General features: G+C 45.6%; 1 protein-coding gene and 1 pseudogene across 1 annotated transcript; one reads left to right on the top strand and one right to left on the bottom strand.

The window, feature by feature from the left end:
• Positions 1-9,657: 9,657 nt before the first annotated feature.
• LOC128597026 (40S ribosomal protein S3a-like) lies at positions 9,658-10,506 on the bottom strand (annotated as a pseudogene).
• Positions 10,507-14,263: 3,757 nt separating this feature from the next.
• On the top strand, positions 14,264-22,628 carry UPK1A (uroplakin 1A). Its single transcript, XM_053607023.1, has 7 exons — positions 14,264-14,344; positions 16,135-16,335; positions 18,860-18,934; positions 19,062-19,169; positions 20,613-20,792; positions 21,985-22,068; positions 22,149-22,628. Exons 1-7 carry the CDS (start codon positions 14,264-14,266, stop codon positions 22,191-22,193), a joined length of 774 nt encoding a protein of 257 aa, XP_053462998.1. The 3' UTR covers positions 22,194-22,628.
• The last annotated feature ends 5,114 nt before the right edge of the window (positions 22,629-27,742 follow it).

The raw sequence follows: 27,742 nt of genomic DNA, 5'->3' as shown, positions 1-27,742 counted from the left end.
TAGGACTATGTGTTTGTAAAAGAGCTGGACAGTTGGGCAAGAAGCCGAGGGTGGAACCAGTACCCTAACCAGAAAGAGGGCTCGGAGTGATCACCTTTTTTGTTTTGTTTTCCCTTACTTAATTTTATTTTGTTGAACTTTAACTACTTTCTCTGTGCCAAACAGTAGAGTGGGTGGATATACAGAATAGCCCCAAGTTTTGCAGTTGATCTATTCCCTGCCCTTACCATCTGCATATATTCTTTTTCCTTGTCGTATGTGTAATTTTTTTTTTTTTTTTTGTAGAGACAGAGTCTCACTTTATGGCCCTCCGTAGAGTGCCGTGGCCTCACACAGCTCACAGCAACCTCCAACTCCTGGGCTTAAGCGATTCTCTTGCCTCAGCCTCCCAAGCAGCTGGGACCACAGGCGCCCGCCACAACGCCCGGCTATTTTTTGGTTGCAGTTTGGCCGGGGCTGGGTTTGAACCCGCCACCCTCGGTATATGGGGCCGGTGCCTTACCGACTGAGCCACAGGCGCCACCCGTATGTGTAATTTTTGAATATATGAAAATAGTATAATAAACAACTCCTGTCTACCCACCACCTAGCTTCAATAGTTGTCCACAAACAACCAATCCATTTCATTTCTAACTACCACCCTTCCCCCTAGATAATCTGAAAGCAAATCCTGGAGATCATATTTTATCTAGAAATAAATTGTGTGTGTATATGTGTCTTACAGATACAGATTTTTTTTTTTTTTATAGAGACAGAGTCTCACTTTATCACCGTCGGTAGAGTGCCGTGGTGTCGCACAGCTCACAGCAACCTCCAGTTCCTGGGCTTAAGCAATTCTCTTGCCTCAGCCTCCAGAGTAGCTGGGACTACAGAGTAGCCGGGTGCCCACTACAATGCCCGGCTATTTTTTTGTTTGGCCGGGGCTGGGTTTGAACCCGCCACCCTTGTTATATGGGGCTGGCGCCCTATTCACGGAGCCACAGGCGCCATCCCAGATACAGATGTTTAATACAGCACTGCCATTATTACACCTAAGAAATACACAATAAATTCTTAATTTCTAAAAAAGCAGTGTTCTGCACAAAGTATAATTTCTGTGTTCTGGGAGAAATTACAAATTTCATGTTGATTATGATGGTGCTTGGAAGTCACTTTAAGCATACCAAATTAAGAACTTTTTTCACAGTGTCTTCAAAGGAATTGCCACATACCAACCCTCCAAACTTGGCAACAGGGAACTGAGAGCATGACCAGCTGGAGCACCATCTCATGGCTGAACTGGTGTGTTCCAAGACTTCTCACATGGTTGGGTGACACACGTGTGAGCAGAGATGATTCCTGCATCGAGGAAGATGGCCTTACACAGGGATCTTCTGAAACAGCTGTCCCTAACGAGGAGGGGCTGCAAACGGGACTCATGGCAGCATCAAAACAAAAAATTTCAAATGAAAAAGGATATCGAATGAAAAGTCAAGGTTTAAGGGCAGCACCTGTGCTAAGGAGTAGGGCTCCGGCCCCATATGCCGGAGGTGGCGGTGGCCAAAAACACCGCAAAAAAGCACCAAGAAAAGTCAAGGTTTAGGACTCCCTACTCTAGCTGCCTGGAGGCTGCCAACAGTAGCAGTTTCCTGCATACTCCTCCAGAGATAGTCCATACATCTAGAAGTATTTATAAATATCTTGATTTGATAAAGATTTGCTATGGCTCCCTATTTCCTCTCTGATCTACCACTTCTGTTTGTTCACTGGCTTCTTCATTATGGCAGGAACTATGTGAGCAGATGAGACATTTCAGTACACCCAGCTGGCTCCAACCTCAAGTTCTATGCGCTTGCTCTTTGCCTGGTTTGGAATGTTTTCCCACCAGCTTTCCCGTGGCTCACACCCTCACCACGTTCAGGCCTTCACTCAAACATACTGAGGCCTTTCCTGGCACTCGACCTATAGACCTACAACTTCAAAACCCCCTCCTCCGCCCCCCCACACTTTGTGCTCCTTCTCTCCTTTTGTTTCTTAAACACTTGCCACTAACTTAACAAATGTCTTCCCAAGGTCATTGCCCTCCCTCTACTGGAATGTAATTTCCACAAGGGCAGGGAATTCTTTTTTTTTTTTGGAGACAGTCTCTGCCATGGTGTCATGACTCACAGCAACCTCAAACTCTTGGGCTTGAGCAATCCTCTTGCCTCAGCCTCCCAAGTAGCTGGAACTATAGGTGCCCACCACAATGCCTGGCTAATTTTTATTTTTAATTTTATTTTTGCAGTTTCTGGCCGGGGCTGGATTTGAACCTGCCACCTCCAGCATAGGGGGCCAGAGCCCTATTCCTTTGAGCCACAAGCGCTAATTTTTTAATTTTTCTTTTTTAGGGGATCTCATTCTTTGCTCAGGTTGATCTTTTTTTTTTTTTGTAGAGACAGAGTCTCACTTTATGGCCCTCGGTAGAGTGCCGTGGCCTCACACAGCTCACAGCAACCTCCAACTCCTGGGCTTAAGCGATTCTCTTGCCTCAGCCTCCTGAGTAGCTGGGACTACAGGCGCCCGCCACAACGCCCGGCTATTTTTTGGTTGCAGTTTGGCCGGGGCCGGGTTTGAACCCGCCACCCTCGGTATATGGGGCCGGCGCCTTACCGACTGAGCCACAGGCGCCGCCTGCTCAGGTTGATCTTAAACTCCTGTGCTCAATCAGTCCACCTGCCTTGGCCTCCCAAAGTGCTGGGATTATAAGTGTAAGCCATCATGCCCGGCCTAGAATTCTTAATGTATATAATTCCCCTTGTCAATATTTTTCAGTTAATATAAACATTTTCAAGCATAGAGAAAAAAGTAGACAAATAGTACAACGGTTGGCTTAATATCCACCTGCTTAACAGTTAACATTTTGTCATATTTACTTGGTATGCACATATTTTTTGCTTGAACCATTCGAAGGTCATTTCCAAATACCTTGACACTTTACCCCTAATACTTGAGGATGTATCCCTGAAAATGACATGTTCCTTTATGCCATTATCATTCTTAAAAACCAACAAAAATTCCTTATTTTTTCCAGTCCATGTTGGAATTTCCCAATTTGTACCCAAGTCTTTCATAATGTTTTTGAGCTAGTTTGGTTTTCATACCAGGAAACATTCTAAGTTTACATTCTGGGATATGATTTGTAGGGCTCTAATTTTTTTCTTTTTATTCTAGAATAGCACACTGTAAGACAAGGTAAGATGGAATTTTTTTTTTTTTTTTTTTTTTGCAGGTTTTGGCTGGGGCCGGGGTTGAACCCGCCACCTTCGGTATATGGGGCTGGCGCCCTACTCCTTTGAGCCACAGGCGCTGCCCAGTAAGATGGAATTTTTAAGAGGCTGGGGCAGCTGTCACGTAGCATGTATCCTCCTCTGCCTGGATTTGCCTTATCAATTCTTCCTGGTGGTCAGCTTCCTCCACCATCTCTATAGTTTCTATACTGCAAACTGCGAGTTAGCTCTCAAGTTTGATTAGTTGCAGGTCAACTAACTTTTGCAAGAATCCTTCCAGTGTGTGTCCATACTGCTGATGCCAGGTGGCCTCTGTTGGGGACAGTCAAGTCGAATCCCTGGGAAAGGTGGTGGCCAATAACTAACTCCTCTAGAAACTTGTTTCCCCTCTTTGTCATTGGTGAACACCCTGTGGGTGACACTGTGGGAAAAAGTTCTGCCGTGGCACCCTAACAATCTTGAACATATCCACAAAAGCCACATAGGCAAAACGTAATTGGTCGGACCCAAACCTTGGCAGAATGCCCAGGATTCCTCCTGACACAAAGGGGATGAGCAATCTTGTGAAAAGTGACCACAAGACACCTGCCTCCCTCTCTTGCAGGAAACAGCACAAGACCATTTCTCATGTCTCCATCACTTGGGTTGAGCACAGGACTTTGCCCCCCCAGTCCTCCTTAGGGGATAGCTACAGGCTGCAAAACTCCCCCCCTGCATTGTAACGACTTCTATTTGACAAGTGAGGAGACTGATGGGCCTCCATCCCTCCACCCCCAGGTCCAGCTGCTGTTCGTTTCCTTTTAGGGTGTCTGTATAGGAAACAGTTCAGTGCAGGAAACAGACGCTTCCCAAGGACATGAAGCAGAAAGGAATTTAATATGAGGAATTTGGTACAGTGAAACCCTGTGATGACATAAATGTGGATATACCAAAGTTGGCTTCCCTCAGGCCCTTATTTGATTGTATTCAATATGACCCCACATTTTCTAAGATTGAATACAGCTTTACAATAGGGTTTTACATTAACTTTTTTTTTTTTGAGACAGAGTCTTACTATGTTGCCCTCGGTAGAGTCCTGTGGCATCACAGCTTACAGCAACCTCAAACTCTTGGGCTTAAGCAACTCTCTTGCCTCAGCCTCCCAAGTAGCTGGGACTACAGGCGCTTACCACAATGTCCAGCTACTTTTTTTTTTTTTTTGTCATTGTAGTTGTCATTGTTTGGCAGGCCCGGGCTGGATTCGAACCGACAGCTCCAGTGTATGTGGCTGGCACCCTAGCCGTTGAGCTATAGGCGCCAAGCCTTTGCATTACTTTTTAAATAAACACCTGGTATTCTAGCTAAGAAATAAAGAAGGAAAGATACTTAAGAAACATATATTTGAATCCTAAATTAAGAAAACTAATAAAAATACGACATTTAAGCCAGGTGTGGTGGCTCACACCTGTAATCCTAACGCTCTGGTAAGCAATGGCAGGTGGATTGCTTGAGCTCAGAATAGCCTGAGCAAGAGCAAGACCCCATGTCTACTAAAAATAGAAATGCTAGCTGGGCATTGTGGTAGGTGCCTGTAGTCCCAGCTGCTAGTGAGGCTAGGGCAGGAGGATCACTTGAACCCAAGAGTTTGAGGTTCCTGTGAGCTATGACACCATGGCACTCAGGGCAAGAGAGTGAGACTATCTCAAAAAAGAAAAAAAAAAATAGAAAAGGCTGAAATAAACAACCTAATGATACATTCCAAAAAACTAGATAAACAAGAGCAAACCAAAACTAAAATTAGCAGAAGAAAGGAAATAATAAAGATCGCAACAGAAATAAATGAAATTGGCTTGGTGCCTATAGCTCAGTGGCTAAGATGCCAGCCACATACACCCAGGCTGGCAGGTTCAAACCTGGACTGGGCCTGCTAAACAACAATGACAAGAACAACAACAACAACCAATAGCCAGGCATTGTGGTGGGCATCTATAGTCCCAGCTACTTGGGAGGCTGAGGCAAAAGAATCACTTAAGCCCAAGAGTTTGAGGTTGCTGTGAGCTGTGACACCACGGCCCTCTATTGAGGGTGACATAGTGAGAATCTGTCTCAAAAAGAAAAAAAAGAAAGAAATGAAATTGAAACAAAAAAATCAATAAACAAAATGTCAGCTTTTTGAAAAGATAAACAAAATTGACACACCTTTAACCAAACTAAGAAAGAAAGGACAGAAGACTCAAATGAATAAAATAAGATATGAAAAAGGAGACATCACAACTGATGCTGCAGAAATTCAAAGGATCATTGGAGACTACGATGAGCAACTATAACTTTTTTTTTTTTAATAAATTGGAAAACCTAGAAGAAATGGATAAATTCCTAGAAACATATAATCTACTTCAATTGAAATAGGAAGAAATTCAAAACCTAAATAATCCAATATCAAGTAATGAGAAAGAAGCAGTAATAAAATGCCTCCCATCAAAGAAAAGCCCAAGGGTGGCGCCTGTGGCTCAGTGGGTAGGGTACCAGCCCCATATACCGAAGGTGGCAGGTTTGAACCCGGCCCTGGCCACACTGCAAAAAAAAAAAAAAAAAGAAAGAAAAGAAAAGCCCAGGACCTGATGGCTTCACTGCTGAATTCCACCAAGGATTCAAAGAACTAATACCAATCCTACTTAAATTATTCCAAAAAATCAAGGAGGAAGGACTATTCCCAAACTCATGCTACAAATTCTGTCTCACCCTGATACCAAAACCAGACAAAGACACAATAATACCAAAGAAAACCATAGGCCAACATCTCTGATAAACATAGATGCAAAAATCCCCAACAAAATACCAGCAAACTGAATACAATGACACATTAAAAAGATTATTTATCATCATCAAGTGAACTCAGCCCAGGATGCAAGAATGGTTTAAGTGCACAAGTTAACCAGTGTGATATATCCTGTGAACAGAATGAAGGACAAAAACTGTATGATTGTTTCAGCTGATGCTGAAAAAGCATTCAATAAAACTTAATATCCCTCCATGACAAAAACTCTCAAAAACATGGGTATATCTCAGCACAATAAAAGCTATATATGACAGACCTACCACAAGTAACATACGGAGTGGGGAATAACTGAGAGCCTTTCCTCTAAGATTTGAGACATTAATATGAAACCAGAAAAGACTCAGAATAGTCAAAGCCATCCTGAGCGAAATGAACAAAACTGGAAGAATCACATTCCATGACTTCAAATTAAACTACAGAGCTATAGCAACCAAAACAGCATGGTACCAACATAAACACAGACACGTAGACCAATGGAACAGAATAGAGAACCCAGAAATATATCTACGCGTCTATAGTGAACTTATCTTTGACAAAGCTGCCAAGAACATATGGTAGGGAAAGGACAGTCTCTTCAATAAATGGTGCTGGGAAAACTGGATATCCATGATCAGAAGAATGAACCCAGACCCTGATCTCTTGCCATATACAAAAATCAAATCAAAGTGGATTAAAGACTTAAGTCTAAGACATGAAACTGCTAAAGGAAAGCAGGGAAATTCTGTAGGACATTGGTCTGGGCATTATCCCCAAAACGCAGGCAACCAAAGCAAAATTGGACCAATGGGATCACATCAAGCTACAAAGCTTCTGCTCACCAAAGGAAACAATCAACAAAGTAAAGAGACAACAGGAAAAAAATCAAATGATCCGGTTAAAAGATGGACAAAGGATCTGAATAGACTTTTCTCAAAAGAAGACATGCAAATGGCCAAGAGGTATATGAAAAAAGTGCTCACCCTCATGTTAGAGAAATGCAAATTGATGAGATGATCAATCACCCCAGTTAAAATGACTTTTGTCAATTCGACAGGCAATAACAAATGCTGGCGAGGATGTAGAAAAAGAGGCAACCTGTACACTGTTGATGGAAATGTAAATTAGTGAAACCACTGTGGAGAAGAGTGTGGAGTTTCCTCAAAAAACTAAAAATAGAAGTTCGGCACCTGTGGTCAGCAGCTAGGGCCCTGGCCACATGCACCGGGACTGGCGGGTTTGAACCCGGCCTGGGCCTGCTAAACAACGATGACAACTACAACCAAAAGATAGTCAGGCGTGTGGCAGGTGCCTGTAGTCCCAGCAACTTAGGAGGCTGAGGCAGGAGAATCACTTAAGCCCAAGAGTTTGAGGTTGCTGTGAGCTGTGATGTCACGGTACTCTACCGCGGGTGACATAGTGTCTCAAAAAAAAAAAAAAATAGAACTACCATATGACCCAGCAATCTCACTGCAGGGTATATATCCAAAGGAGGGGAATTCAGTATATTGAAAATAAGTAATATATCTTCACTCCCATATTTATTGCAGCACTATTCACAATAGCCAAGATTTGGAATCAATCTAAGTGTCCATCAATGGACAAATGTTTAGAGAAATTGTACATATACCATTAGGCCACAAAAGGAATGAAATCCTGCCATTTGCAACATCAGGGATGGAACTGGAGAACATTACATTAAGTGAAATAAGCCAAGCACAGAAAGACAGATCTCACTTGTTCTCACTCCTATGTGGGAGCTAATTATTAAAAACAACTGATGTCATGGAGACAGAGACTAGAATGATGGCTACCAGAGGCCAGGAAGGGTAGAGAGAAGGGATGGTTAACAGGTTCAAAAATACAGTTAGAATGAACAGTGTTTATGGTTCAGCGCCCATAGCTCAGCAGGCAGCTAGGGTGTCAGCCACATACACCAGAGTTGGTGTCCAGCCCCGGGCTTGCCAGACGACAATGACAACTACAACCAAAAAAACAGCCAGGCGTTGTGGCGGGCACTTGTAGTCCCAGCTACTTGGGAGGCTGAGGCAAGAGAATCGCTTAAGCCCAAGAGTTTGAGGTTGCTGTGAGCTGTGACGCCACAGCACTCTACCCAGGGCGACAGCTTGAGACTCTGTCTCAAGAAAAAAAATAAAAAGAATGAACAGCATTTGATAAAAGTAAAATAAAAAACCAAAACCACACCCATGAAACCATAACTCCCACCGGCCCTGGGCAACCACCATTCTATTGTGTGGCTCTATGATTTTGACTACCGTAATTACTTCATGTAAGTGGAATCATACAGTATTTGTCTTTTTGTGACTGACATTTCCTTTAACATAATGTCTTCGAGGTTCGTCCAGGTTCTCACTGTGTCAGAATTTCCCTCCTTCCTGAAGGCTGAGTCGGGCTCCATCACAGGTCTTACGTCTGCCACATTTTGATGTCCGTCCCGCCATCCCTGGATGCTTGGGGTGCTTCCGTGTTTAGCTCCTGGGGAATGATGCCGCTGTGACCTCTTCAAGATCCCGCTGTCAGTTTTTTTGGGTACAAGTGCAGAAGCGGAATTTCGGATTATACATTAATTATCTTTTTGATTTTTTTGAGAAGCTGCTCTACTGCATTCCACAGTGGCTTTACCACTGTACACTCCCAACAGCAAGGTACGGGATTCTAATTTCTCCACGTCTTCATCAATATTTGTTATTTTCTGGGTTTGGTTTTTGATTTTGTTTTTTCTAGCAGTGATTCTTTTTTTTTGCAGTTTTTGGCCGAAGCTGGGTTTGAACCTGCCATCTCCGGTATATGGGGCCTGCACCCTACTCCTTGAGCCGCAGGCACAGCCCTCCCAGCAATTCTAATTGGCTGTGAGGTGATGGCTCATTGTGGTTCTGACTTCTCCATTTCCCTGGGGAATAGCCATGTTGAGCACCTTTTCATGTGCTTTGGAGAAATGTCTTTTCAAGTCCTTTACCCATTTTTGAGTCAGGTTGTTTTTCATTGTTGTTGAGTTTTAAGAGTTCTCTATATATTCTGGATATTAATCCCTCACAATATATATGGTTTATAAATATTTTCTTCCTTTCCATGGTTTGACTTTTTGCTCTGCTGATATTATTGATATTATGACATTATATTTTGATGCACAATTTATAATTTTTTTTGAGACAGAGTCTCACCATGTCACCCTGAGTAGACTGCCGTGGTGTCATAGCTCACAGCAACCTCAAACTCTTGGGCTTAAGGGATTCTCTTGCCTCAGCCTCCCAAGCAGCTGGGACTACTGGCACCCACCACAATGCCCAGCTATTTTTTCTTTTGCAGTTGTCATTGTTGTTTAGCCGGCGCTAGCCGAGTTCGAACCCGCCAGCCTTGGTGCATGTGGCTGGCGCCATAACCACTGTACTATGGGTGCCAAGCCACACAATTTATAGTTTTCATGAAATCCAATATGTCTATTTTTCCTTTTGTTGCCTCTGCCCTTGGTGTCATATCAAAGAAGTCATTGCCAAATCCAATGTCTTGTTTAGACGTAGAAAGCTTGTTTCCTATGTTTTCTTCAAAGAGTTTTACTTTTTCTTTCTTTTTTCCCCCACAAATAGGATTCTTTATTTGCTATTATTAAAAGTCTGAATTTTAGACAGATTCTTGGCCTGGCAGTTCATATCCATCAGCTCGTCCAACTTTAGCACCTGTTTCGTCCCCAGTAGCTTTTCCAGAACTACGACCTCTGCCATGAAGCTCCATGAGTTTTTCCAATTCAAACTTGGGTTTCTTCAGCATTGTTACTTTTCTAATGAAGACATCATGGAGAGGATGAATAGATTGGCAAGGCTTTCCTATGTCTTTCCAATGCTGTCTGGAATCAGTTTATTGACAACTTCTTTCAAGTCCTTCACGTGCACCTCTCTGGTCAGGATTTCCATCACTTTCTTCTGGATTTGTCGAACCTGCTGGTGCTGGGCGTAAGAGGTCTTCCGTATCTGATTGTTGCGGTTCTTTAGTAAAACCAACACAGCACAGACGAAGCAAATAACCATCGGTAGTCTTAACATCAACATGAGCTTCAATCACAGTCAGCCATTTTTTAACCATAGACAGTTAAAAATTTTTGTCACGGGTAAGGTCCACACCATGGAAGTTAGTCAGGCAGTTTTTGCCCTGAACGTCTTCAGTAATCAGCTTGAATTTTCTAAATGCAACTTCATCATTCTGCAGATCAGCAAGACTCACTTCAAACACACCACCTTTGAGGCCATCAGATGCGATTTTGGTTCCTTGAGTCCTGGTGACTAGTGTTTTCCCAATATTCCTTATATTGAACATAGCAGGTGCCTTCACATAATACCAATCTTTCTTAGAAAATAGACCAACCACTTTCTTCTTGGCTCCCTTTTTTCTGCCTTTCGTAAGGCACTTGTTCTTGCCAACCACCAGTGTGATGCTCAGTGAGCCAAAAGGGCAGTTTTACTTTTTCTTAACATTTTTATTTATTTATTTATTTTTTTAGAGACTATGTTTCACTGTCACCTATGCTAGAGTTCAGTGGCCCAATCACAGCTCACTGCAGTCTTGAACGCCTGGGTTCAGGCTATCCTCCCACCTCAGTCTCCTGAGTAGCTATGACTACAGGTGCATGCGACCTTATCTGGTTGATTTTTTTTTTTTAACTTTTTTTGTAGGGACAAGTGTCTCATTATATTGCCCAGGCTAGTCACAAACTCCTGGCCTCAAGGGGTCCTCCCACCTTGGCCTCCTAGGGTGCTAGGAGGTGTAGGTGTGCTCCACCATGCCCAGCCCCTTCAAAGTCTTACCTTTAGGGTTTTCACCCATTTTGAGTTAATTTTTGTATATGATGTAAGATAAGACTCCAACTTTATTCTTTTGCATGTGGCTATCTAGTTTTCCTAGCACCATTTATTGGGAAGACTTTCCTTTCCCTAAGAATGGTCAACATCATTTTGGTTATTTTTAGTTTCTTTTGGGGGGATTGTTTCCTTCCTTCCTTCCTTCTTTTTCTTTTCTTTTCTTTTCTTTTCTTTTCTTTTCTTTTCTTTTCTTTTCTTTTCTTTTCTTTTCTTGACAGAGTCTCACTCTGTTGCCTGGGCTAGGGTGCAGTGGTATCATCACAGCTCATTGAACCTCCAATTCCTGGGATCCAGTGATCCTCCTGCCTCAGCCTCCGAAGTAGCTGAGACTATAAGCATGAGCCACCACACCTGGCTAACTTTTCTTCTTCTTCTTCTTCTTTTTTTTCTAACTTTTCTATTGTTTGTAGAAATAGTCCTTGCTCTTGCTCAGGTTAGTCTCAAACTCCTGGGCTCTAGCAATCCTCTTGCCTCAGCCACCCAGAGTGCTAAGATTATAGTTGTGAGCCACTGTGCCTGGCCAGAGCTGGATAACTTTCTCATGCAATGATCTACCCTCATTAAAAGGCACTGTAAAATTTTTTTAAGACCCACACAGAAAAATACACTTATTATGAGTATACAGCTTGATGGATTTTCACAATCTGTGTACCCCTATGTAACCAGCATCCAAATCAAGAAAGAAAAGTTCCCCTTATGTCCCCTGCAGTTACAATGCCCCGACAGGTATCCACTACCCTAATTTTTTTATTTTTTGAGACAGAGTCTCACCATGTCACCCTGGGTAGAGTGCCGTGGCATCATAGCTCACATCAACCTCAAACTCTTAGGCTTAAGCAACTCTCTTGCCTCAGCCTCCCAAGCAGCTGGGACTACAAGCACCTGCCACAATGCCCAGCTATTTTTGTTGTTGTTGTTGTTGTAGTTGTCATTGTCATATGGCAGGCCTAAGCCCTGTTCAAACCCACCAGGACTGGTGTAGGTGGCTGGCGCCCTAACCATTGAGCTGGCGGCATACTACCCTAATTTTTATCACTAGGAATTGGTTTTGTTTGTTCTAGAACTTCATAGCTAGAATCATACAATTGTAGTCTTTTGAGTATGGCTTTTCCATTTAGCATCACGCTTTTGAGATTCATCCTTGCAGTTGTGTATATCAATAGTTCATTTCCTTTTATTGCTAGATATTATCTATTATATGAAAGTGCCAAAATGTACTTGTCTGCTCTACTGATAAGGAGCATTTGGGTGGTTTCCAGTTTGGGGCTGTTAGGAATTACATTCACAGAAATGAGGGAATTTCCAGTGACAAATGGCTGAGTCATAGGGTGGGCATATGTTCAGCCTTGGGGAAAACTGGCATTATTATGTTTTAAAGAATTAATTAGCATTTTGACATTTATTGTTTTGAAGACCGACTTATGTAATTGTAAGAAATATTGAAAATTCGAGTTTAACATTAAAGTACATTGGCTTTATGTTTCAGAACAAAATGGGTTCCTTCTATGACTGGTGGCATATTACTGCTCCATTGATTTATTTTTTTGTTTTCATTGGACATTTTTTTTTTTTATTGTTGGGGATTCATTGAGGGTACAATAAGCCAGTTACACTGATTGCAATTGTTAGGTAAAGTCCCTCTTGCAATCTCATTGGACATTTTATATAACTTGCAAACACTAACAGGTACCAACTATTTGAAAATAAAAATGCTTCAGATTGTTGGCATGGCTCTATTACTTTGTGAGTTATTTAAGCTGAAGTTTATACTTAGCTCGTGTACATGATTTAAATTTTCTCATTAGTCCTTAATATGAATGTAACCTGAAGGAGAAAAATGATATTAAACCTAAAGTGGGTTGACTAAAACTAAAACCAAAGCAACCATTTCAATTGGAAAACACTTCATGTGTCTTATTACAAAGACAGTGTCTTAACAATGGAATTAGAAGTACCACTCGTTTGTCCAGTTCGTACACAGTGGGAAAGTCACTCTCAGAAGACGCAGTAAATTCCTTGGCCCTCCCTCAGAGTGGAAAAGTTCTGGGGGCCCCAAACCATTTTGGCCTGCAGAACCAGCCTTGTACCACAAGGGGGCGCCATCGGAGGGAACTCGGGCTTTTGGGGGTGCGCACCCGGCGAGGAGCTGCAGCTGCTGCACACGTCCGTTGCAGGCTTCTTTGCACCGTCGCCCCAGAAAAGGGTCTGATACCCCATTTTGCAGATGAGCAAACATACAAGTGAAGTCACATCACACAGAAGAGGCGGAACTGGGATTTGAACCTAGGTCTCTTTGATTCTGCAGCCTGAAGAAATTTCCACCAGTGGCTTTCTCTGTGTGTATCAGACGGGGGTACTTTTCTTCAACCAAGCCCGTTCTGTCTGCCCCCTCACATTTTCTAGCACCTTCCCCTCCCACCTCTTGTACACGCATCTCCTCAAGCTCCCCTGGCACACACCTCTCATGGGCCGTCCTTTCCCCTCAGCCCACTAAGCAGCCCCTCCACCTGTCCCCTCATCTCCCCTCCACCCTGTCTATGTCCAGCCCTGTCTTCACCTGCCTGCCCAGGTCTCTGCCTGGGCCTCCCCCTGAACTCCCAGCCTCAGAAAGGTAGAACCACCTGCCCAAGTTCACACGCAGCAGAAGACACAGTTCTGGGATTCAGGATTCACATGTTGGTCCGCCTGCACCTTGCTCCTACTCCCAGGAAGGCCTATGTCCTAAGTAGAGAGACATTGGGGGGTGCACTCACCCCCAGGCCCAACCCTGCACCACCACCGAAGCCTGGGAACCAGAGGCCGTGGGCACATCACCCTGCCCATGTGGCCAGACATTACCACAAGCTGGAATTTCAGGTCTATAAATCACTTGGGTGGCGGGGAGCTCATAAAATCTGTTCTCCCATCCGGGTCTACCTGCTTGGCCTCTTGTCCCTCTTCTGGACACCCTCCCCCCTTCCTTGGAGACTGGCCCAAGGAGGGGCCCTGGCATATATAGGGAGCCAGGGTGAGTGGGGCTGGACTGAGAGGCTTGGGGCAGAGAAGGTAAGGAGGGGGCTCTGTGAGTCTAGGTGCAGCAGGGGGTGCTGGGAGGGTTTGAGGCTCAGGGAGAGTCAGCGCTGGGTTCTGCCCAGTGACTGTCCTGTCTGAGCTCAGCAGCTTTCCCCTCCTGTAAAATGGCTCACTCCCAGGGTGGTGGGCACACTGGTACAGGCCGGGGCTCAGCAGAGAGCTGGAGCAGATCTTGGCAACTGGGGGGTACAGTGGAGATGGGGGAATTCAGCTGGGCCCTCCCCTCACCTCCCCAGCCTCTGCATGGCCTCATCTGCTCATGTGTCCCAGGTAGGAATATGGCTTCTGCAACAACAGAGGCAGAGAAGGGATCTCCAGTTGTGGTGGGGCTGCTGGTCGTGGGCAACATCATCATTCTGGTGAGACACGTCCCAGTGCTGGGGGTTGAATGGGTGTGTGGTGGGGAGGGACAGTCCTGAGTGTGGAGGGTGGAGGCCGAGGGCCCAGAACTCCCTAGTGGGTGGTTGCCTCAGACTCTCAAGTCAGTTTAAACAGCCTGGGTTTAAACTCCAGTTCCGCTGCACCTCAGCTGTGTGACCTTTGCAAACAACTTTACTTCTCTGTGCCTCCTTTACCTCATCTACAGATCATGACCTCATTGTGTGGATTGTTGTGTGGGTTGATATGTGTATATATAGCCCTCAGCTCAGAAGAAGTGCTTGGCAAATGCTAACTGCTGTCCTCAACAGCGTTATGGACATAGAGTGACCACTTGACACCCAGGAGACTGTAATAATGAGCAAACAACAATGGCTTTCAATTAATGTTGTGTTTTGCGTTTTAAAATATGTGATTCCTGGCTGGGTGCAGTGGCTAATGCATGGGATTCTAGCACTTTGGGAGGCCGAGGCAGGTTGACTGCTTGAGCTCAGGAGTTCGAGACCAGCCTGAGCAAGAGGGAGACCCCATCTCTACTAAAATTAGAAAAACTAGCCAGGCATGGTGGTGGTGCCTGTAGTCCCAGCTACATGGGAGGTTGAGGCAAGGGGATTGCTTCAGCTCAAGAGTTTGCGGTTGCTGTGAGCTATGATGACATCATGGCACTCTAATCAGGGTTCCAGAGTGAGACTCTGTCTCAAAGAAACAAATAAATTAATTAGTTAAATTAAACATGTGATTCTGGGCCAGGCGTGGTGGCTCATGCCTATAATCCTAGCACTTTGGGAAGCCGAAGATGGATGGATTGCCTTAGCTCAGGAGTTCAAAACCACCCTCAGCAAGCGCAAGACCCCATCTGGGCTAAAAATAGAAAAACTAGCTGGGGGTTGTGGTGGGCACCTGTAGTCCCAGCTACTCTGGAGGCTGAGGAAAGAGGATTGCTTGAGCCCAAGAGTTTGAGGTTGCTGTGAGCTATGACGCCATTGCACTCTATCAAGGTCAACAAAGTGAGACTCTATCTAAAAAAAAAGAAAAAGAAAAATGTTAGCTCGGTGCCTGTTGTTCAAGCGGCTAAGGCGCCAGCCATGTACACCAGAGCTGGTGGGTTCGAATCCAGCCCAGGCCTGCCAAACAACAATGACAACTACAACCAAAAAATAGCCGGGCATTGTGGCAGGTGCCTGTAGTCCCAGCTACTTGGGAGGCTGAGGCAAGAGAATCACTTAAGCCCAGGAGTTTGAGGTTGCTATGAGCTGTGATGCCACAGCACTCTACCCAGGGTGACAGCTTGAGGCTCTGTCTCAAAAAAAAAAAAAAAAAGAAAGAATGAATGAATGAAAAAGAAAAATATGATTCCTGCACATTGCTTGATTTCTGGCAGTGGAATTGCTGGGTTGATGCATTTGTGATCTTTATGATTTTTTGTGAGTCTTATTCCTCCCTCAGGGAATAACAACACTTTCAAGGGCGGGCAGGTAAACCAAGCATGGCCTCTGTGCCAGTCCCAAGCTCTAGGCTTTACCTGTGGCATCTCCTCTTATGTTTGAAGCAGCTGGCAGCTGGGATGTGGGGATTATGTTCCAGCTGGGCACTCCCTTCCCTCCTGGCCACTGCTCAGCCTCATCCCTGCTCATGGAGGGCAAGGTCTTTACCACTTATGGCATGCCCACTTTAACAAGAGGGCAGGGGAAGCTTACAACAGGAAAGCAAGTTGCTTGTGGCACTCATAGGGCTGGGGCTGCTGAACTTTCTAACCAGATGCTCTGTCCAGCTGTCAGGCCTGGCCCTGTTTGCCGAGACGGTATGGGTGACTGCCGACCAGTATCGTGTGTACCCGCTGATGGGCGTCTCAGGCAAGGATGACGTTTTCGCTGGCGCCTGGATCGCCATCTTCTGTGGCTTTTCCTTCTTCGTGGTGGCCAGCTTTGGTGTGGGTGCAGCACTCTGTCACCGCCGGTCCATGATCCTTACGGTGAGGCCCCAGGAGGTGGACAGGTGGGATGGGAGGGCACAGAGATCATTGTCCAAGAGTCCTAACTAGGGTGGATTCCAGATGGCACCCAACTCAGGCCCTTATGGGCATCATTTCAGTTTATCCTCCCATAGCCAGTAACATAGACTCAGCTGGTATTCCCAATGCACAAATAAGCTGAGGTGCAGGGAAGGGAGGGAAGCCCTGAACAGCAGGATGACTCAAATAGCAGGGCTGGGATTTGAACCCCAGCTAGTTGGGCTCCCAAGCCGATACTCGTGAATTCTGCCAATGATAACAATGACAAAAATAATGATAGCACAGCTACCCTGTAATGAGTTTTTGCTACATGCCAGGAGCTGTTCTAAATGATTTATTCCTCACAGCCAACCATGAGATGCTATCATCATCATCATCATCATGACCTTATTTGACAGAGATTGAAACTGAGGCTCAGAGAGGTGCCATTATTTTTCCAGGGTCACACAGTAAGGGAGTGGTAGAGCCAATTTGAACTTGAGCAGTTCAGCTCTTGAGTCTGTGCTCTTAATCTCTCTCCATCAACAACCCACACTTCCCAGGGATCTCCCCTGTACCCAGGTGAGCAGTTTAGAAAATGGGTTCTCTCAGCCTCCCAGAAGCCCTCTGAAGTTGGTGCTTTTTGACCCATTTACCAGATGAATAAACTGAGGCTCCCAGAGGCCAGCAGCCTCTCCCAGGTGACTGGGAGACATAGATTCCAATCTAGGCCCAGCTGACAGGGTGTTTCAGATTTTCAGGAGCAACTACTTATTCAGTCAACAAATGTTTACTGAGCAGAAATATGAGCCAAACCCTTCGCTAGGCAGAGGGGTTACTGGAGTTAGCAACACATAAAAGCCCTTGACCCAGAGGAGAGAAGCTCTGATTAGGGGCACAAGGAGTAGGGAAGGGAGGTCAGGAGCTGGGGATGGCAAGGGGAGACCTCACAGCGCCTCAGACCTGGAGGAGCTGACGGAGTGAGCCATTTCCAAGCTCAGGAAAGAGAGAGCAAAGGCTCTGAAGCCAGAGGGAGCCAAGAGTCCAAGATGGCAGAGGCCCACTGAGAAAGGGAAGGGAGATGAGGGGAAATGAGGGGACCAGCAGGGAGAACAGTGAGGGATGGGGATGTGGAAGGAGGGAGTGCCTTGTGGGACTTTGGCTTTATCTGGATAAGATGGAGCCATGGAAGGGTTTCACTTCTTCCTTCCTCCCTCCCTCTCTCTTTCCTTCCTTCCTTCTTTCCTTCCTTTCTTTTCTTCTTACCATATAGTTAATTCTATGGCATAACAATTTAACCAAAGCCTTAAAAATGCACCCACCTAGCAAAAAAAAACAAAAAAATTGTGTGTCTCCTCTATCCATTTGTCATTAACTAAGACAGAATTTGTTTTTAACCTTCTTATGAGAAATTTTGAATGTCCACGAAAGTAGAAGGAAGGGCATTTTGAGTCCTGTGACCCTGTCACCCAGTTTCAACAGTGTCCATGATGGACTGACCAGTGTTGGCGCCTCTCCTCCGCCCTTTGCCGGCTCACATTTTTTTCTTACTGGGGTATTTCGAAACTCATTCTAGACGTCAAGTCACTTGCCTGTAAATATTTGAGAGCACCCTTCTCTGAGCGATAAGGACATTGTTTTAAAGTGGCAGGGCATGTTATGCAATGTCATCTGGTCTCTCAGCGCGGGGTTGGTACATCTGCACCCAACCTCCTACTGCTGTACAAGGGAGTGTGAGGGGTGAGGACAGGAAAAGAATTTTTATTAAACACCAACTACTGGTTTTTTTTCACTCTATGTCACGGGCACCCCCTCGTTCCTTCATATCTTCCAAGACCCAATCTGTGTTCACTGTCCCTGACGTGAATGTCTGGTGTTTTTTTTTTTTCTTTTTGTAGTAGACATTTGTTTTATCAATTCCAAGCCAATAGTTAATCTCAGGAAATTCACTATGTTTTTGTTGTTGATAAAATTTCCTTTAACATTTTATTGTAAACTATTTCAAATATACAGAAAGGTTGGAAGACTTGTACAGTGAACACCATATACCCTACCAGGAGGTGGTAATGTTCACACTGTCCTGTACTTTTATTTATTTTTGTCTTTTCTTTATCTATTTTTGGAGACAGAGCCTCACTCTGTCTCCCTGGCTAGAGTGCTCTGGCGTCACTGCTCACAGAACCTCACATTCTTGGGCTCAACAGATCCTCTTTCCTCAGCCTCCCCAGTAGCTGGGACTACAGGCGCCCAACACCACGCCTGGCTAGTTTTTCTACTTTTAGACCGAGTCCTACTGTTGCTCAGGCTGGTCTCGAACTCCTGAGCTCAAGGGATTCTTGCTCAGCAGCCTCCCAGAGCGCTAGTATTAAAGGATACAGCCACCGCGCCTATGCTGTCCTGTACTTTCAAAACCCTTCCTATTTCTAGGCACGGATCCGTCCCGCTCGGGGGTGTGGCCTCTCAGGCTCCGCCCTGACGAGCTGCCCCGCCCTCCGTGTCTCCCCAGTACCTGCTGCTGATGCTGATCGTCTACATCTTTGAATGCGCCTCCTGCATCACGTCCTACACCCACCGAGACTACGTGAGGCGGGCAGCGGCCAGGGGAGGGGCTGACTTGGGGGCAGTGGGGAGGGTCCCCGGTGGGTGTGGAGGCCGAACTCCCTCCCCACACAGCCCCTTTGCACCCGGCTCTTCCTGGCTTGCCACAGATGGTGTCCAACCCATCCCTGATCACCAAGCAGATGCTGACTTTCTACAGTGCAGACACCGACCAGGGCCAGGAACTGACCCGCCTCTGGGACCGCATCATGATCGAGGTGGGCGGGGTGCTGGGAGGGCCTGGGCTCTGTCCACCAAGGTAGGTGGGGCTCCCATAGCCCTACTCATCATCTCGCTGGTAGGTTGAGTGAGTGCTGTAAAGACATCCACTCACGTGACCCCTGTGAGGGCCGGGATCTAGTCAGCACCCGTTTCCAGGCCCAGAAAGGGAAAGTCTAGGGCCTGGGGTCATAGTTGCTAGGCCGGAGAGCTGGAATTGGAACCTGGCAGCCAGGTTACTACTGCCTCAGTAGTAGTAACAATAATAGTAACAGCAATCATTTATTAAGAACTAACTTGTTTTTAGTGTTGTTCAAAGTACTATTAAAATTTATTTAATCCAGGCTAGGCGTGGTGGCTCACACCTGTAATCTCAGCACTCTGGGAGGCCGAGGTAGGTGGATTGCCTGAGTTCACAGGTTGGAGACTGGCCTGAGCCAGATTGAGGACCGCCTGCCCCACCTCCATCTCTAAAAAATACCTGGGCATTGTGGTTAGCACCTGTAGTCCCAGGTCCTCTGGAGGCTGAGACAAGAAAATCACTTGAGCCCAAGAGTTTGAGGTTGCTGCGAGCTATGATGCCATGGCACTCTACCAAGAGTGACAAAGTGAGACTCTTCCTCAAAAAAAAAAAAAAGCCAAGTAACTTATTTAATCCTTACAATCACCCCTTCAAGGGAGATCAGCTTTTTTTTGGCTAGTTTTGTGGTAGTTGTGGCTACAGGTACCCACCACGACACCTGGCTAGTTTTTCTATTTTTAGTAGAGATGGGGTCTCACTCTTGCTCAGGCTGGTCTCGAACCTGTGAGCTCAGGCAATCCACCTGCCTCGTCCTCTCAGAGTGCTGGGATTATAGGTGTGAGCAGTTGCACCCAGCCGGGAGATCAACTTTTTAGCAATAAGAAAACCACGGCAAGAGATGGCATAGCTTGTGTGAGGTCCCAGAGCTGGTAGGTCACAGAACCGGAAGCATTCAAAGCCAGGTTCCGGAAGCCACCCTCTTAATTAAACCAACATTATATTGTCCCAGAGGAGGAAGAAATTGAGGACTCAAGGGACATTGAGGTCCACTTGGCCAGGCTTTGCACCCACGTGTGAAGGACACCCAGGCCTGTGTTTTCATCATTTGGGAGGAGCCACAAATTAAACACTCACCAGGGGCAGAAAAAAACAGCATTTGCCCCTTCTGTTATTTTGTCAGCATCATTCTTGTGATTGTGGGTTTGATCCAAATCCCCTATCAACCTTCCAGTCCTGGGACAAATATTACCTGATACTTGGTCACAAACATCCACAGACACACTCCCGCACCCACTTTGAGGCCCCGGGTATGGGAAGCTGGGCCCAGCAGTTGAAAGCCGGCCCTGCCTCTCCTCTCTGCAACCTCTATCAAGCAGCTCCTCTCTGAGCCGAAGCTGCTGACCCCTACCTTTCTCTCCAGCAAGAGTGCTGTGGCACGTCTGGCCCCATGGACTGGGTGAACTTCACATCAACCTTCCGAGCAGCCACTCCTGAGGTGGTATTCCCCTGGCCCCCCCTGTGCTGTCGCCGGACAGGAAACTTCATTTCCGTCAATGAAGAGGGCTGCCGCCTGGGCCACGTAGACTACCTGTTCACCAAGGTGTGTCCCCCTTGCCCTTGCTGCACCTGTCTGTTGGTCTGACTTTGCTGGGCTCTGCCCCCTCTTCCTCCCTCTCTGGTTTTCTTTTTTCCCTTTCTCCTTACCATTGTTTGTCCATCTCCTTCCTTCCCTCTCCTCCTCTCTCTGCTTTTCTCTCTGTCTCCTCTCTCCCAACTCTCCCTGCAAGTTAGCAGGAGGTGTTTGGGATCTGCGTGATCCAGACCTGCCACCTGAAACTTTTCTCATGTTGTCTGGGAATAAGAGCAACAATTGGGGCCAGATGCTGTGACTCACACCTGTAATCCCAGCACTGTAGGGGGCCGAGGTGGGTGAATTGCTTGAGCTCAGGAGTTCAAGATCAGCATGAGAACGATGGAGACTCTGTCGCTAGTAAAAACAGAAAAACTAGCCAGGCACTGTGTTGGCCGCCTGTAGTCCCAGCCACTCTGGAGGCTGAGGCAAGAGAATCATTTGAGCCTTAGAGTTTGAGGTTGCTGTGAGCTGTGACAGTACAGCACTCTACAGAGGGTGACATAGTGAGACTCTGTCTCAAAAAAATAGTAATAATAAAATAAATAAATAAATAATGGTCTTTAAAATGTTTCATGGCACACCTAAGATCCTCTCATGGCACATCAGTGTCCCGCGGCACACCAGTTGAAAATCCCTGCTCTAAGCCAACACAAAGGGTCAGAGCAGACCCCAACTTGGTCCTGTCTAGCTGCAGGGCACACACCCTGCACCTTTGTTCCCAGCTGCTTCCAGGATGGGACAAGTGTCTGTATGAAGGGAACACTGGTGTGACAGGAGCAGGAATGATCTCTGGACTAATTTTAAAGGCATATTTCAAACCCTTGGAATTCAGGGGCTGCACAGAAAGCTGGCTCCAAATAAAATCACCCTCAGGCTGTCATGCACAGAAAGCTGGCTCCAAATAAAATCACCCTCAGGCTGTCACAGCTACCATCAGGGCAGCACCTACTTGTCTAGGGCCCGAAGTATAAATGGCTCACCTCCCTGGCTCTTGAAAACCACCCTGGAGGGTAGATACTGCCGTGATCACCATTGCACAGGTGAGAAAAACCAAGGCTCAGAGGAAAAAGTGACTTTCCCAGGGGCATGTAGTGACTCTTGCCTTCAGCTGCTAGCTCCCCTGGACATTTTCTCTAACCCCCACTGTCCCCATGCCCAGGGCTGCTTCGAGCACATTGGCCATGCCATCGACAGCTACACGTGGGGCATCTCGTGGTTTGGGTTTGCCATCCTGATGTGGACGGTGAGCACTGGGGAGTGGACGGGTGGATGTGGCTGTTGGAGTTGGGCTGGGCGCCACTCATCTCTTTGCGTCCTCACCAGCTCCCCGTGATGCTGATAGCCATGTATTTCTATACCACGCTTTGAGGAGCAAGAACGGAAGACCATGACGTTCACAGCTCAGCCTCTTCCACTTCCTGATCCTGCTTTCTCCAGCTGGGGCCTGGATGCCCACCTCGCCTCTCCGCTGCCTTCCTTTCACCTCCAAGATCTTTTCCCAGGTTTCTGGGCTCTACTGGGCCTTGGGTGTGTCGTGAAAGCCCAGTATTTGTGTGCACAAACCCTTAGCCCTCACTTTTGGCTGGTGCCTGACCTATCTTTCAGGTGTCTTTGGGAGCCTCTTCCTTGATCTCACCAACCGGTTCACAGATGTCCCCCTGAGTTCCTTCTTCATGGCAGGTTTGCCGTTATTGCTGAATACTTGTGATTGGCTGTTTAAGCTCTGGTGGACTGGGATTGCCATGAGAGGAGGGACAGGTTCTGTCACGGTCACTTACTGTCCCCATCATTGCCCACCACAGAGCCGAGTATAGATCAGAAATTCAATAAATACTGATTGAATGAATGAATGAATAAATTTGTTTTCTCTGGGTCAAGGGTGAATGAACAAGAACTCATCCAGTGAAAGAGGCAGAAATCCGAATGGCACTGACTGAAGCATAAATGGAATTTGTTGGCTCATGAAACCGAGTCAGTAGGGCTGGCTTCAGGCATGTCTGCATCCAGGAGTTCCATCTAGGTTTCCAGGAGACCAGCTTCATTCGCAGAAAGGGTTTCTCTGGCAACACCAGACTTCATCTTTATAGCTAAGCAACACAGCATTCAGAAAGGGCCTCTCTCCCAGTTATTCAACGTCAAGGATTGAATCTCACTGCTTTGATTTAGTTTCTAGGCTCATCCTGTGGTTGGGGAGGGGAGGGTCCCTGGATTGATAATCCTGCTAAGGATGGATCCAGTAGTGGTGCTGGGGAGAGGGGTTATTTATCAAAGGAAAATCAAAGTACAGGGCTGTTGAGATTTATAGGTGATAAACAGCCTTCTAGAAAGTTTTCTAAGGGGTCTGTGACAGCCAACAGTTTAAGAATCCTATTATCCCTCTTTTGTCCTCGCTGTACCAGCCTCATCCTCTGGCCATTGTGCAGCAACTGGGCCTTGCCTGGAGGGCCTGGCTTCTTTCCCCACCAAATAAAGTTTCTCTGGGTCCTTATTTATTCCATAAGGCTGCAAGCGGTCTGCAAATGATGAGTTCAGATTTCATTTTTTAAAATACACTTTAAAAAATCTGTAATATGCCAGGTGCAGTGGCTCATGCCTGTAATTCTAGCACTCTGAGAGACTGAGGCAGGAAGATTGCTTCAGCTCAGGTGTTTGAGACCAGCCTGAGTAAGAACGAAACCTCATGTCTACCAAAACCAGAAAAAATCAGCTAGGTGTACTGACGGGTGCCTTTAGCCCCAGATACTCTTGAAGTTGAGGCAGACGGGAGCTTGAACCCAGGAGTCTGAGGTTCCTGTGCGCTATGATGCCATTACTGTACTCTAGCCTGGGCACACAAACATAAAATGAAACAAAACAATATAAAAATTTGTAATGGTCAAAGAGGCCACAGTTTATTAGGGTAAAAAATTGGAAACAACCTAGCATTCATCAGGGATGGGTTGTATAAATCAATCATCTTACGTCCTTAGGTATTTCCTTTTTTTTTTTCTTTCTGAGACAGGACCTCACTCTGTCATCCAGGCTAGAGGGTAGTGGCATCAACATAGCTCACTGCAACCTCAAACTCCCAGGTTCAAGCGATCCTCTTGCCTCAGCCTCCCAAATAACTGAGACTATAGGCATGCACCAGCATACCTGGCTAAGTTTTCTTGTTTCTTATCTTTCCTTCTTTCTTTTCTTTTTTTTTTTTTTTTTATCAAGGCAGGTCTCACTGTGTTACATGATCCCAAACTCCTGGCCTCAACCAATCCTCCCCTGCCTTGGCCTCCCAAAGTGCAAGGATTATATGCTTGAGCCAAAACACCCAGCCCTTGGACTGGAATTTCCTGTGGCTGCTTCCTGCCTGTACTCCCAACTTCTCTCAGGAGGCTGAGGCAGGAGGGTGAGCCTGGGTGTTGGAGGCTGCAATGCGCTATGATTGCAGCTGTAAATAGTCACTACACTCCAGCCTGGACAACAGAGATCTTGTCTCTAAAAAATAATAATAACAACAACATTTTAAAAGAAGATAGCTCTAAGTGAACTGATATATTAAAAAGATGCCATCATGATATGAGTAATTGAAAAGCACATATAAGGATGTCCATTACAGTAACCTGAATGACCAGGGGACTGGGTAATTAGCTTTTCCATCTCTATGCTCTTGAATACCACATGGTAGTAAAAAATTAGCAAGAACATTATGTTTAACATGGAAAACACTCCAAGAAGTACACATAGGAAAGATTGAAAACTATATACAGTACTTTGATTTCTATAGACACATTAGCAGGGCAGGTCAAACAGAGGTTTTTAAAATAATGTTTAAGATGATGGGGCAAAACTTTTAGAAAAGTAAAAGTCATCCTAGCACTCTGGGAGGCTGAGGTGGGTGGATAGCTTGAGCTTGTGAGTTCCAGACCAGCCTGAGCAAAATTGAGACGCTGTCTCTACTAAAAATAGAAAAATTGAGGCAAGAGCATCACTTGAGCCCAAGAGTTGGAGGCTGCTGTGAGGTGTGACACCACAGCACTCTACCCATGGTGACAGCTTGAGACCCTGTCTAAAAAAAAAAAAAAAAGTAAAAGTCGTTTGTAACCTATTTATTTGTTTGTTGTTATTATTATCATTATTATTAAGACAGAGCCTCATTCTGTTGCCTTGGCTTAAGTGCCCAAGAGTCATAGCTCGCAGCAACCTCAAACTCCTGGGCTCAAGTGATCCTTTGTTTTTTGGGGGATTTTTTTTGGACAGAGTTTCACTTTTGTCATGCTCGATAGAGTGTCTTATAGCTCACAGCAAACTCAAACTCTTGGGCTCAAGCATCAAGCGATCCTTTTGCCTCAGCCTCCCAAGTACCTGGGACTACAGGCACCTGCCACAACGCCCAGCTAATTTTTCTATTTTTGGTAGAGACGGAGTCTGGCTCTTGCACAGGCTGGTCTGGAACTCCTGAGCTCAAGCGATCCACCTGCCTTGGCCTCCCAGAGTAATAGCTAGGAAATAACCTTTCCTTAAGTTTTAAAAGAGTATAAAAATTTAGAAATGAGAGCGTCCCACGTTCCACACGCCAGTAAACCACACAATCTGGCCCAACCCCCTAGATAACGGCTGTTACGACGTGTTTAGACGTGTCTCTACATACTTCACATAAGCACATGTGAGTTTAATGGAATCATGCTTCAAATCTCTCTTTACAACTTGCTTTCTTTCCCTAACCACATATTACGGTTATCTTTCTAAGCCAGGATACACCAACCCACTGTTGAAGTATATTCCAGACTGCAGATGTCACAGGTTGTCATGATCTGTTTACCATTCAGTGAAAAAAGCAAAAGCAGAACATTGTGCTGAAGTGATTTCATTTTTGTAAAAATTCTATGTGTTTCCCAGGAACAACTCCTAGTGGGGCGGGGGGAGTGGGATAAAAGGCTGAGAGGAGAAATTTTCACCATATCGTATGTGAAAAAATTTTATGAAGATTGTCCTTTTTTTTTTAAACAGAGTCTCACTCTATCATCCTGGGTAGAGTGCTATGGCGTCATAGCTCCCAGCAACCTCAAACTCTTGGGCTTAGGTGATCCTCTTGCCTCAGCCTCCCAGGAAGCTGGGACTACCCAGGAAAATGACCCCAAATAGTTCTTCTCTTTTTAGTAGAGACGGGGTCTTGCTCTTGCTCAGCCTAGTCTGGAACTCCTGAGCTCAAACAATCCACCAGCCTCCACCTTCCAGAGTGCTGCGATTACAGGCCTGAGCCACTGTGCCCAGCCTCTATTATTTTTCATAAACAAAAGCCAGTACAGAGATTTCTAAAGCACTGAACAGTATATAGCTTTAATTTTCAAACCAGAATTTTGAAAACACTATATAGACGTGATACATATCATATTTTCTCACTTAGGAGCCCCATTCCGGTTAACCGGCCCTAACTAGCTCTTCTTGCAGGCTCTGGAATGAAACTCCTTCTCCACCTTGGGCACATATTTGAATGGCTTATAAACATGCCGGGGAAAGGGAGGATTCCATCCTAATCTGCTTTCGAAGTCAGGTGTTTTCACAAGCAAGTTCACAGTGACTGAGTTTGCGACTGGGATTCTCAGAGAGAGGCAAAAAGTCAGGACTGGGTTCTCACCAGACCCACCAGACTCTCTGAGCCTCAGTGAACCCCTCTATACATGGGAGCTGCAACAGTCCCTACCTCATAGCATAGAGCGCAGGAAACAGTAGACCTTTTTATTATGAATCATGTATTTTCTTAATCCCATACAATCAGAACCAAATGCAGAAATGAACTATTGGCTAAGGCTGCAATTGTCTCCAGTGAATCCCAATTTCAAATGGTTAGAGCTCTATCTATCCTTGACATATGGAAATAATCGACTTGCGGAAATAAGTCACATATTTGCATTTTTAAAAGTAAGGTCACACTTGAAAATGCTTGGTGCTTTCCATGAGAGATGTCCAACTCACGAGCTCAGCATATGTTAGAGTTAATAACATATGGCTGAGGGTCTTTAAAGAATGTTTGAGGCTAGGGCAGCTCCTGTGGCTCAGTGAGTAGGGCACTGGCCCCATATACCGAGGGTGCCAGGTTCAAACCCAGCCCCAGCCAAACTGCAACAACAAAAAAAATAGCAGGTGTTGTAGTGGGCACCTATGGTCCCAGCTACTCGGGAGGCTGAGGCAAGAGAATCGCATAAGCCTAAGGGCTGGAGGTTGCTGTGAGCTGTGATGCCACAGCACTCTACCAAGGGTGACAAAGTGAGACTCTGTCTCTAAAAAAAAAAAAGAATGTTTGAGGCTGGGTGCCCATAGCACAGTGGTTATGGTGCCAGCCACATACACCAAGGATGGTGGGTTCAAACCCAGCCCAGGCCAGTCAAACAACAATGACAACTGCAACAAAAAATATCTGGGCATAGTCCCAGCAGCTTGAGAGACTGAGGCAAAAGAATCACTTAAACCCAAGAGTTTGAGGTTGCTGTGAGCTGTGTCATCATGGCACTCTACCAGGGACAACATAGTGAGACTCTGTCTTAAAAAAAAAAAAAAGAGTTTGAGGAGTTAGTAGCAATTGATTGGTATGCATTAAATCAGGGTGTTTTTTTTTTCCTTAAAAATTACACTGCAAAAGAATACTTAATAAGATGAAAACAAATTTGGGAAATTGTAAGTGAAAAAACAGATTACAATATAGTATGCTAAGTATAATTCCTTTTCCAGTGAAAATATACATACATGTGTGTTTGTATTTCTTTAAAATGTCCCAAAGGTCAACATTGGTTATTAAAGAAGAGGAGAGACTTGCAGGGAACTTTTACTTCATTCCTCGGATATTTTGGTATTTTCCAAATATTCTGTGATGATTATTGCCTTTGTTCCCCAGGAAAGAAGTGTTAATAAAAATGCCACTGCTGGCATTTCATGAAATGTACACT

Source organism: Nycticebus coucang, chromosome 10 (genome assembly GCF_027406575.1).
Source record: "Nycticebus coucang isolate mNycCou1 chromosome 10, mNycCou1.pri, whole genome shotgun sequence".
Taxonomy (NCBI): Eukaryota; Metazoa; Chordata; class Mammalia; order Primates; family Lorisidae; genus Nycticebus; species Nycticebus coucang.
This window is presented reverse-complemented; position numbering and strand designations above follow the sequence as displayed.